This window comes from Rhinatrema bivittatum, chromosome 1 (genome assembly GCF_901001135.1).
Source record: "Rhinatrema bivittatum chromosome 1, aRhiBiv1.1, whole genome shotgun sequence".
In the NCBI taxonomy this organism is placed as follows: Eukaryota; Metazoa; Chordata; class Amphibia; order Gymnophiona; family Rhinatrematidae; genus Rhinatrema; species Rhinatrema bivittatum.
Window position 1 is genome coordinate 762,676,776 of NC_042615.1, and position 13,224 is coordinate 762,689,999.

General features: G+C 46.3%; 1 protein-coding gene across 1 annotated transcript in view; it reads left to right on the plus strand.

Annotated features, from left to right (window-relative positions):
* CCBE1 (collagen and calcium binding EGF domains 1) overlaps nucleotides 1-12,992 on the plus strand; it is a 567,579-nt gene extending 554,587 nt beyond the window's left edge. The window contains exon 11 of the mRNA XM_029579389.1: nucleotides 12,377-12,992. Coding sequence (XP_029435249.1) covers nucleotides 12,377-12,610 — 234 coding nt within the window. The 3' untranslated portion in view covers nucleotides 12,611-12,992. The remainder of the gene's footprint in view (nucleotides 1-12,376) is intronic.
* Nucleotides 12,993-13,224: the final 232 nt, after the last annotated feature.

Consider the following 13,224-nt stretch of genomic DNA (forward strand, 5'->3'; position numbering starts at 1 on the left):
AGAGCAGCTTAGGTAGAGTAACCCATTGCTAACTCGATTAGTTAGCGATTTCTGAGACCTTATATATCCGGTACAGATGACATCATCTCAGGGGGACGCCCCTGAGGTTCGCCCCACTGCTGGTACATCAGTCGGGCTGCACCGCACGTGTGCCCTTAGGCTCTTGTGAATCTTGGCAGATTGCAGCATCGAGCCGTTCCGGGGATGCCAACCTTCCACTTGAGCAAGAGGGAGTCACCAAAGAGGTAAGGAGGGTGGAGTGGAGACGTCGGGCAGCGACGGTCTCAACAAAATTGGGAGACGTCCATGGCAGCAGCAACATGCGTGTTGTGTGACAACTCGTCCCATGGTAGCAAGTCGGCCCAATTGTCCTGTTGGTCATTTACTAGGACCTTAGGAAAGTTTTCAGGGTACGATTAGTTCTTTCAGCTTGGCCATTAGCCTGAGGGTGGTAGGCCGAGGTGAAGCTTAAGTTGATGTCAAATTTCTGACATAATGATCACCAGCATTTTGCTGCAAACTGTGGGCCTTGGTCTAACACTATTTCTTTGGGCAAGCCATGCAGGTGGAAGATATGCCTTAGGTACAGTTTGCCGAGTTTGGGAGCCGATGGAAGGCTCTGCAGAGGAATGAATTGTCTCCCATCTTAGAGAAGCGGTCGATGATGACCCAGATGACGGTGTTATCTTGAGACGGGGCAGGTCGGTGATAAAATCGGTTGATATGCTGGACCAGGGTTCGGTGGGTGCTGGAAGTTGTTGGAGAAGTCTCCATGGCCAGCTCGTAGGTGGCTTTTGTTGTGTACATACAGGACATGAGTCAATGTAATTGCGGGAATCTGTTACCATGCTGGGCCACCAGTAGAAGCGTCTTAACATTTCCAGGGTTTTGGCTCGACCAGGATGTCCTGCTAACTTTGAGTCATGAGCCCAGCAGAGTACACGTTCACGTAGTCGACATGGAACAACTGTCTTTCCGGTGGGTACTGTGGTGGTAACCACAAGGGACACACAGGCTGGATGATTGGGGTGTCTGGTGTGGCTTGAGGGAGCGCGAGAGTGCATCTGCGTGGAGGTTCTTTGAGGCTGGTCGGTAGCGCAGCTCGAAATTGAATCACTCAAAGAATAATGCCCATCGGGCTTCTCTAGGATTTAATAATTGCGCCTCTTTTAGGTGCTCCAGATTCTTGTGATCTGTGAATATAGTAAATCTGTGTTGGGCACCTTCTAGCCATGGACACCACTCCTGGAGTGCCAGTTTGACAGCTAGTAGCTCACGGTCTCCGATGGTGTAATTTTGCTCCGCAGCTGAAAATTTGTGGGAATAGAAAGAGCACAGTACCAATGTACTTTTGGAAGAGTACTGACTCAACAATGCCCCGGCTCCGATGGTGGATGAGTCGACCTCAACGACAAATGAGCAGTTTGGGTCAGGGTGTCGTAAACAGGGACCAGAAAAAAAAGCTTCTTTATTCTTTCCTCATAGGGGAGCTGTTCCATTCCCCTTATCATTTTGGTAGCCCTTCTCTGTACCTTCTCCATCGCAATGATATCGTTTTTGAGATGTGGCGACCAGAATTGTACACAGTATTCAAGGTGCGGTCTCACCATGGAGCGATACAGAGGCATTATGATATTTTCCATTTTATTCACCATTCCCTTTCTAATAATTCCCAACATTCTGATTGCTTTTTTGACTGCCGCAGCACACTGAACCAATGATTTCAATGTGTTATCCACTATGACACCTAGATCTCTTTCTTGGGTTGTAGCACCTAATATGGAACCCAACATTGTGTAATTATAGCATGGGTTATTTTTCCCTATATGCATCACCTTGCACTTATCCACATTAAATTTCATCTGCCATTTGGATGCCCAATTTTCCAGTCTCACAAGGTCTTTCTGCAATTTATCACAATCTGCTTGTGATTTAACTACTCTGAACAATTTTGTGTCATCTGCAAATTTGATTATCTCACTCGTCGTATTTCTTTCCAGATCATTTATAAATATATTGAAAAGTAAGGGTCCCAATACAGATCAAGAGGTTGACGATGTCGTCCATAATGAAGCTGCCACTTGCTCCAGTGTCGAAAAGAGCAGTGGTGGTGAAGGAACGGGATTCCATGGAAAGGGAAACTGGTAGTAACAGTTGCGGGCCGGTGACAGTAACGCCCAAGTTCGGAACCCCCGCCAGGCTTAGGGCTTGAGGTTTTCCGGACGGAACAGACAGGACTGCCTCAAGTGTCCGGAAGCACCACAGTAAAGACAGAGGTCCTGCTTCTTGCACCGAATACGCTCTTCGGGAGATAATCGCCCACGGTTGACTTGCATCAGTTTCTCGGTAGAAGGTGGTGGTGCCGGTAGAGCCTTCAACTTAGGGCTTGGGGCATGTGCTGGGCGTTGAGCAGGAGGCTGGGATGTTTTCACTTCATGGTGCCGTTGTCTGAGGCAATGGTCAATTTTCCCAGCGAAGGAAATCAGGTCCTCTAGAGACATAGGAATCTCACGGACAGCGAGCTCATCTTTGAGAGCGGAAGATAGACCTTCTACACAGAGTGCCTGAAGGCAGTCCTCTAGCCATCCCGGTTCCGTGGCCAGTGTCTGGAACTCCACCATAAACTCAGAGAGGGATCTTGAGCCTTGACGGAGGTGGAGAAGGTGATGACCCGCAACTGCCTGATGACCAGGATCTTCAGCTTAAAGGCGGGGATGAACTGGGACAGTTGCGTGAGGATGGGATCAGAACACTCCCAAAGTGGAGAAGCCTATGCTAGGGCCTTCCCCTCTAGACATGAGAGGTTAAAAGTGATTTTCGTTGATTCCTTAAGGAATAAGGACGGCTGAAGGGCAAATTGCATGAAGCAGTGGTTGAGGAAGTCTCGGCAGAGGCATGGGTCCCCATTGAAACGAAGAGGAGCTGGCAGCACCAGAGATGCTCTCGGTAGCAGGGTAGAAGTCAGGCCTGTGGGATTAGCCCTTATGGCATCCTGCATATGAGAGCAGAGTTCTTCTATTGAAGATGCAAGAGTCTCTATGACCCGTCATTGCTCTTGGATAGTTGCGGCCAGACCCGGGATGGTTCGTATGGCGGGAGACTCCACGGAGTCCATGGCCTAGGCAACATGTTGCACTGGGAGGTGGACCCTTGGCCTAGTGCAGGATTGGTAGGCTCCCTGGTCGGACCCAGAAAGCGCCTGCCACCAGGAGGTGGTGCACAAGAGGAGATAGAGGCTAGCTGGAGCTTCACCATTAGCAACCCGGGGTTCCCTCAGGTTGAGCCCTTGGTTACCCGGGCCACCTGGTCTTAGGTGGGCCTTGCAGGATCTCCTTGAGAGAAAGTTCAGAGGTGTGCCCACCATGATCAATAGTGCACAGTCGATGTTCACGCTAGAAGTCTGGGGTGCCAGAGAAGGCCAGAAAAGAGTCTCTGAATGTATGGCAAGGATCAAGGCCAGAGTCAAGGAAACGTAGTCAGCCAAAGCAGTGGTCAATACCAGTGGTCAGTCCATGGATAGTCAGCCAAAGCAGGGATCAATACCAGTAGTCAGTCTATAGGTAGTCAGCCAAAACAGAAGTCAGGTTCCAGGCAGGTGTCTGACCTGGTCGAGGTCAGGCAGAGGTCAGTTCCAGGCAGCGTGCAGATGTGGTTGAGCAAACAGGCAAAGGTCAAATCCAGGCGGCGATCAACATAGTCAAGAACAGGCAGAGGTCAGTACCGAGAAGACAGTCCGAAAGGTACTACCTGGGGAGACAAAAGAACAGGAGGACGCAGGAACAGAAGGATGCTGGAACAGGAGGACACTGGAACAGGACTGGAACGAGGCTGGAACAGGACTGGAACAAGGCTGGAACGAGACTGGAACAAAGACTGAAAACGCAGAGGCAAACTACAATTCACAGCATGATCGACCCGATTGCCAAGGCAAGGAAGTGCAAGCAGGCACTTCCCCTTATACAGCGTTCAATCAAGGCACGCCGCGGAGTTGGGACCCACCCCTGGCCCTTTAAGGGACTGGGTGGTCCGCGTGTGTGCGCCTAGGGGCGGGGCTGATGCCAAAGAGGATGCTGAGCCCTGCCATGAGGCCTGGCTGGAGGTGGAAGGCCTGGCGACCGCCGCCGTGGGACACAGGGGAGGACGTCCCGGGACCCATGGAGGACGTCCCGGGACCCATGGAGGACTTAGTGAGGTGAGCAGGCCCGGACGTGAGCCAAGCGTGGACGGGACATGCAACATTATGCCCTTGCTTGCCAAAACCCACTTGCAGAATCTTGCAGTGAGAATACTAGGATTTCAGGGCTGACGTCGCCCTGCATGTGCCCGTCCAGTAAGCCTAGCTCTTCAGTATTTCTCCGTCTCCATAGCAGATGCGGAAACCATCCACACAATAATAGTGTAACATTTACAACAAGAAAGAAGAAAGAAAATGTACCTTCAGGAAGAGAGCCCCACTTCTCCTGCGGTAAAACCTCCCACAGTTGAGACTTCCTGAGGTGATTCTCGATATCCCTTAGAGGTGAGCCTTGGTACGGCAGCCAACTCCCGGCATGGACTTAGCCTCTAGGGTGGCTGAAAGGCAGAGGGTGCAGATTCGAGAACAGCGGTGAAGGTATTCCCCTCTCCTCCCGCAGCTGGAGACCGCCCGTCACATGACCGGTAAGCGCCGAGACCAGGTAAGGTAGAAACCTTTACTTTTAAGTCTCCGGTCTCCAAGGCTCAAATAGCCATACCGACCTTCCTACCGATGAGGTTTAAAATCAGGTTGAGCAGCTCTCCTCGGTGCGAGGGTCCACACACGTGGAGACCCTCTGGGGGGTCACCATCTTGCCAGCGGGGTAGTTGGCGCCATTTTACCCCCTCGTTCGGCGGTATATACAGGGCAGGTTGGAGGGCTGAGGCGCCTAACTTGAGCGCACCCGTAAAGCAAACACTGAGCTACGCACACAACTCAGCCATGCGCACAACTGTGCGCACAACTATGCTGTGCGCACAACGACGCACACATCAGACTTGGACACACAAACTCCATGGCCCGTGCGCATAACTTCTGCACAACTAAGCGCATCTGCGCACATACCTCCATGCACAAATGATGTTTAAGCTCTACACGCGCACAGACAATGGCTCCGCCATCCAAAAAGGCTGACACTCCCTTTGCCCAGCCTGCCATTTAAGAGCCGCACAACCTGAATTGGAATCTCTCCTATGCCAGCAGTGCAAGCAGTCTCAGGGAGAACCAAATCAAGACATCCCACAGCCAGGAGAGGGATCTGGAACCACTGATGATGGTACTCCGGACCTATGTATTTCGAACTCTGCACCCCCACAGGAAGGCATCTCTGGAGCCTACAGTACAACCCCTCCTGGGATCAACATGGACCCAGGAACCTTCTCCTGGGTGGAATTTTTTAAGGGGCTGCAAACCTTTGTCCAGGCACAACCAGCCCCTGCGGTGCATCCGACTCAACCCCTGTCGGAAGCACAAGCCATTCCCGGCACCTCCCGGGTTCCTCGAGACATGCCTCTCCTAACCAAGAGCCTCCCTGATGGGGATCCAGACACCTCAGAGGATGAAACTGACTCCCTGGAAGAAGGAGAAATCCCCCCAGAGATGTAGCCATACCGAAACATGCTCCGATTATTCTACAAGGACGAGTTACCAGCCCTTGTGTCCCAGACTCTAAAGACGCTGGGCCTACCAGGCACGGACCCTATAACGGAATCAAAGAAGGGGGAAATGTGGAAAATAAGATTTGCTTTCAGACAACAACCAACAATGACTGAACTTCACAATCTGGGTAAACAAATAAGCATGGGCGTAACTTGCTTATTACAGCGGTTACTACCCTAAACCAATTAAGCCTGATACATCACTTTGAATACATATACGGCATTGCTCTCTACTTCAACGGCAGGGGGAAATGTGGAAAACAGGATTTACATTCAGACTACATCCAACAAGGCATTGATCTGTGCAGTCGGGGTAAATAAGCATCGGGGTAACTTGCTTGATGCGGTGGTTACTACCCTTGACCATTAAGCCTTATGCTCACCTTTGATGCAACTCCAACATTACTCTCTGCATCAATGATAGGGGATGGCAGGAAATTTTAATCAAACAGTTACCAACAAGGGCCCTGATCTTGGTGGTTGATGAAACAGATAAGTATGGGAAAATAAGTGTGGGAGCTTGCTGGGCAGACTGGATGGGTCGATTGGTCTTTTTCTGCTGTCATTTCTATGTTTCTATGTTTAGGCTCCCTTCTGACAGTTGTGAAATGGTATCTTCTAATGTAGGTAAGACATACATCTCTCTTTCTCTTCATTGAGTTTTTTCAAGTCTACACAAAATTTAATTTGGCTTTCTTCTTCAGAACCATGCTGTAGTTTCTGTAATTTCCTCTATAATTCTATTTTACTCTATTGTTTTCAAATCTTCCTACACTTTGTGTAACCCCACCTTAAGACATATAAAATGATGGGAGATTTTTTCCCTATTGAGAGAATAGTCCATATCCCAAGTTTATTTAATGGGTTCAGATTTACAGGTCATGTAGATAGTGAAAAGAACTTGGATAGAGATAGCGGGGGTAGCTTCTATTTCTCTGGACTGGTCAGGGATAACAATCACCATCCTCCCGTCCATGACTTTTTAGGCCTTAACTATCCTGTAGTGCAGGCAGCAATAAAGCATTAAGCCAGGTCACACCACTTTAACCTTTTAGATCCTGCTCATTGAAGGAATTATTTCCTGATGCCCCTTTTTACATATCATACGGGCCAATACAGTAAAAATCGTGGGAGAGCAGGCGAGCACCTGCTCTCCCGGCGCGCGCACAGGACACTCTCCTGTGCGTGCAATACAGTAATTTAATTTATTTAAATTAGGGCCGGTGGTAAAAAGAGGAGCTAGGGACACTAGCGCATCCCTAGCGCCTCTTTTCGGACAGGAGCGGCGGCTGTCAGCAGGTTTGACAGCCGACGCTCAATTTTGCCGGCGTCGGTTCTCGAGCCCGCTGACAGCCATGGGTTCGGAAACCGGACGCCAGCAAAACTGGGCATCTGGTTTTCAACCCACGAGCCGCGGGCCTATTTCAATTTTTTTTTTAAATTTTTTTTTACTTTTTTTAACTTTCGGGACCTCCGACTTAATATCGCCATGATATTAAGTCGGAGTTTTTACTGCTTTTCTGTGCACTTTCCCGGTGCCGGCAGAAATTAGCGCCTACCTTTGAGTAGGCGCTAATTTTTAAAGTAAAATGTGCGGCTTGGCTGCACATTTTACTTACTGAATCGTGCGGGAATACCTAATAGGGCCATCAACATGCATTTGCATGTTGCGGGCACTATTAGGTTCGGGGGGTTTACCCCTTACTGAATAGCTTTACCCCTTACTGAATAAGGGGTAAAGCTAGCATGTCGAAAACATGCGTCCAATCGCGGGTTAACAGTGCGCTCCGGTGGAGCACACTGTACTGTATCGGCCTGTTAGTTAACTAGACCCAAATATGGTATAAATATGGTATAAAAAAATTTGCAAGTAATTAAAAGTATATGAAAAAATGTTCCACTTGTGGAACGTTGGTACCTAAAAGGTTAAGATAAACACAACTCTTAACTTTATTTCTGGTTTTAATCCAGCCACTATTTGCAAGAATAAAATTGGCTAGGCGTATAAATACTGAATACTCAGAGTTCATGGGTTACAAACAGTTCAGCTAAATCTTCCCCAAAGTAAACCATATAGTACTCCACAGTAGGAGTGTATTAATCACTCTGCCTTCACTTGAACCTCATTTAGACCTCCAAAATCCACATTTCCAATACTTCACAGGAATTTGACGATTATATTCCACACAGTACCGTACTCCCATTTTCCCACCAGTAGGTACTCTTTCTCTTTCATATCTGAACCCAACTCAAAATATAAGGGACAGGTACAACATGCCCAGATTTCTCTTCAAATTTAATCCCAGTCTCAAAATACCTGAGGGGCTGAATTCTAAGGGGCTGAACAAGGTTCAGCCCCTTAGAATTTATTCATGACTCTTCCTTCCCTCGACACTTCACTCTTATTTCTCCTTCTCTCCAAACATGTACAGGGCTCCATAGTATCCTTCATGCTCCAGGATCTTCAGGATGCATTCCTCATCTCAGAACAGCCTCCTAAAAAGGGATGAATCATCTTCATCTGCTAGGTTTTTCTCAGGAGGAGGAAACTCTTCTTCCACTCCATGGCTGCAAGCATTTTCCCTTGAAGGAAAAGCCCCTGCAGGGCCCCACTCCATACTGGAGTGGCCCTGGGTTCACCAACTTGCAGGCTGGCTACTCCAAGCCTCTACATTCTGGAGATCCTTCTCTCACCAACTCCATTCTGGGAAAAGGCTAACTCCCGTCAACTCCTCCCATTTTTATACCTCCTGTTAAACTTCTTCTACCTATCATATAATCCAAAACTTTTAAGGGAGCCAACATACAGTATTAAGAACATCATCACATTGCTTAGTTCTCACAAAATTTCATCCAGTTGTCATTCAGCATTATTACAAGTGCAAAACATTCAACACATTTCCCAAACATGTCAAGGATGATCAATTCCAGGGCTTCCCCCACCCAAAATATCTTGTACTACTAGAACTGAAAAGGAACAAATGTTTGGGGGCCTCCCCACATTCTCTCCCACCCAGTGGTCCTGATTCCCCAGATCACCAGTCATACAGGTACAAACAACATCACTTACACTTATTGATATACATAACCTGTTAACACCAACTTAACAGGGAAATTGGTCAACACTTTCCTGTTTAGAATACACAAATACTCCATCAATAAACCAGGCCACATTATAGACCATGCCATGAGCAACCCTCTTCATAGCTCTTCTTTGGGTGTCTCTTTGTGACCAAGAAAATCAGGACTTGCAAAACACCAAAGAGAACAACATTTCCCAATATAGATAATCATTCCACATCTATAGCAGCACAACTGCATTTTAACAAATACACTTCCATATTACGAAGGTGCAAGAATGTCCTAAATTTCTTTTAACTCTCTGGAGATACAGAGGAAGAAGCTGTCCTGGAGACTGCAAAATGGGGTCCTCAAGATCCAAACACTTGTACTTTGGGTCCTTCCTCATCATAGCCAAGATCATGATCCTCCTTGATCCAGTCATCCTGATCACACTTCTATGACTTCCATGAGCCAATTGGGGACATACAGATACTGCTCCTTCCAAATGTTCCTTATTAATTGCCTCACAATCCTCTCTGCTTACTGATCTTGGCCATGGGTTTCTTCCCATCCCATTATCCAGATAAGACCCATGGGGTCTCATCCCAAATATTGTATAGAGATTCTTTGCAGAACACATCATCAATGTCCTGATCCTCTACCCGATCACTGTGCTCATCGACTCTCATGTAGTCCTCCAGGGGTATCCCCTCTGACATTCCCTCTACCACCGTGCTGAAACAGGGCAGGCTTCTTTGAGCTCGAGGCTTCTTGGAACAAATTATATTCTCTATCATTCTCACCATTGGCACCAGTCTGGACAACACTTCTGGCAAACTTCTCCCTTCTTTAGAGATCTCAACAGGGGCAGGCTCCATCACATACAAGGTAGACTGGCTTGGACCCAAGTAGTGCTGTTTTTTTAAAATAAAAAATAAAAGTATAAAAGGGCCTGTGGTCCGATTCCCTCATCCTCCCAAACCCCCCCCCCCCCCTTTCCAGGTTCCCCCTTACTCTGTTCTTTTAAAAAATACAAACCTGGTACGTTCCTTCCCCCTGACAACCCACCCACCCATAGTCCCTACATGCCTCCCTACCCTTCTCTGCCCCACTCCCGGACTCCCCTGATACCCAGACCGGGAGCGATGTACACATTTCCCCACTCCTGGCACTTCCAGTGCTCCTCTGTCAGAGGCTGCGCTAGGAACCCAGGCCATGGACTTCAGGTACTTTTTGCCCTCCTTCAGTGCCAAGCACAATTTTATTTTATAGCTCCAGCTCCATGCTCCACTTTTTCTTCACTCTGCCGATATAAATTAGTGCTCAGTGTTGAAAAGCAGTGCTATTCAACCAGATAGTTTTTAAAGATATCCAATTAAGTAGCAAATTATCTGACCACACAAGGCCAGTGTGGTTGGATAACTAAAGACCTAACTGGCTATATTCAAAAGAATATAGCTGCTAGTTAAGTGACACTGTATAAAAAAAAAATGCTCCAGAGCCTGTGGCCCAATAACCACCCCCACCTTCCAATATTTCATAACTCAACCTGTCAGAACGAGCACCTCCTACCCCCTCAAACCCCTCCAAAGTATTAAAAAGCAAGTTGCGGGACCTGCAAGCTGGCCTCTTTTCCCAGTTTTTCAATTTCTTTATTTGGCATTTTCCTACTTCCCTTCTGCAATCTTTTAGGCATTAGCCTCCTCCACACCCCCCCCCCCCCCCAAATATCCTCACACCCCAGATCTTTAAATCCCCAGTTGGGACTGTTTCCGGTTCTTCTAGCATTGCTTGCACTTCTAGCACTGCCGCTATCCAAGCAACACTAGAAGCACCAAGAGTAGGTAAGCTAATACTTTCCTTCCGGCTACAGTTTTAGAGATCTGGGACAGAGGGAGATCCAGGTGGCGTCTGGTGCCTAAGAGGTTGCAGTTGCGTGCAGGGTAGGGAGGAGATACAGGAGGGAACCTCAAAAAAATGAAAAAAGAGCAGGAGGGGTGGGAGGCTGACTTACAGACCTCACACCTATTGCTTTTAATACTTCAGAGGAGTTTGGGGGGGTGAGGCTGGGAGTTATGAAGTATATATGGGGAAGGGGACAGTTAGGCTAGAGTCCCTCAGTGCACTTATTGTTTTTATATAGTGTCACTTAACCGACTATCCCTCTTTTTTATCTGGCTAATTTTATCCAGAAAATGACTTATCCAGCTAAAATTTTGCTGGATTTAGCCTTGAATATTGACCCTATTGTAATTATACTGATTTGTGGTATATTCAGATTTTATCATTTGTTGATATACTAATCTGTTTGTAGATCTTTCTGTTGCCTCGTTGAGAGGATCAGTTTATTAAGATAGAAATAATTATATACAATAATAAATGCAATGTGAATTCACAATAAATTAATTAATTACTATATTTTCCCATTTCACAATCGTTTCAATAAAAGAAACAGTACCGTTTATTTAAATTATTTGATATGGTTATCATTTTTTTTGTTGCCCTTACTACAGTGCAGCAACAGAGTCCTTATATACATAAAACCCTTCACATGAAAAACAAGGATAAACTGGTCTTCCTTTATGAAATATTGAATATCCAGTTAATATTTTTAAAGAGAATTTTTTCAGATTACTGTAACATACTTACAGACCGATTCAATAAAAGGTGCGGGAGAGCCGGTGCTCCGAGTTGAGCACCCGCTCTCCCAATGCGCGCCCAGGCACCTCTCCTGGGCACGCAATTCTGTATTTAAATGAGGCCCGGCGCTAATAAGGAGGCACTAGGGACAATGGCGTGTCCCTAGTGCCTTCTTATTAGCGTTAGGGATGGCTGTCAGCAGGTCCGACAACCGACCCTCAATTTTACCGGCGTCGGTTTTCAAACCCGCTGACGGCCCTTGGCAGGCGTCAATTTCTGAGAGTAAAATGTGGCTTGGCCGCACATTTTACTTTCAGTATTCCGGGCGACTAACTAATAGGCTCATCAACATGCATGTATAAGGGGTAATAATAGCGCGTCTAAAACGCGCATCCAAATGGGGGCTAAACGGTGCGCTCAGCTGAGCACACTGTTCTGTGTTGGCCTATTAGTGAATATGTCTTATATAAAGTGACAGCTATAGGAACAATTTCTTTGCCATCTTGGGGATGGGAGGTAGGAGATAATTGTCATGATTAGGGCTCGCCCAGGGGCTCAGCAGCAGTGTTATGCATTGCTATGCAAAAGGATGTCTGGGTTCTATTCCAAGGTCATATCTTTTGCTCTCCGGGCTAGTCAAGGCTGGCAATGCGTAGATGGCAGTATTCACAACCCCTGGAAGTGGAGAAAACTCCAGTCATTGGGCAATGGTGACACCTTGTGGCCAGATTTAAGGAATTTCAGGGAAGAAGTTCTTATGCATGGCCCCTAGCTGAGGATCAACACTAATGTCTGGGCTAAGAGAGTTGAGAAGGGATATAAAAAAGAGGAAGTAGTTTTGAATGATGCCATATCCCAGCCCCAGTTCCACTTGAATTAGACATCCAAAGGAGCAAGAGAAAACTGCAGTCCCCTTTCCCTCCCCCCCAAAAAGTTAGAGAAATATTCATAGTTGTAAATTAAGCCCTTATTGACTGAACCATGATGGCTTTTTCTACAGGGTCCACCAGGTTCATTTGATTTCCTCTTGTTAATGATGGCAGACATTAGGAATGACATTGCGGAACTACAGGAGAAAGTTTTTGGGCACAAGACTCATCCATCAACAGAGGAGTTCCCGCTGCCTCAGGAATTCTCTGACTATCATGATACTGTAGACTTTGGCTCTGGGGAACACTACAAACAGAGAACTGTATCCAAGGACTCAAGAACAGAAAAATCAACACAGCATTAGCTATTGTTTAGATGAATATATTTTTTTAAAGTCGGTCTGTATAAATAAATATATATGTATATAAATATAAATGCACTGATGATGTAAAAAGTATATATATATATATATATATATATCATATTTTTCTTCTGGCTTATTCCTATCTACTGTGCTACAACTCTTTCTGAATGTATTGATAATACTTATATAATATGAGGTTTATGCCAGTAGTGTTGCAATGTACAGATTTTTCTTTTTCCTTACAAAGCTAAGGAGATTATTAGCATCACAGGATTTGAGTAGCTGAATGTCAGTTCTTGGAACTGAGGCATGGAGACTAAGAATGCCAAAAAGACCTGTTAATAAATGTACTTTTGTACTAAAAAAATAAAAAATAGATATATATAGTAGTCTTAAAAAGTGTTGCTCTTGCTGTATTGCCGGGAAGGCACTATTCATCCAAAAAGATTCTAGGCATGCAAAAAAAAAAAAGGAATGAAGTTCATAGACAGACAGTGAGCCGAGTAATAGCAGCAGCACGGGAAAAAAAAATATTTTTAGATAAGCTAGTTGGCAGTTAGAACAAAGGCATCTATTCTACAAAATGCTAATGTGTGCAAAAAATTATACATAGA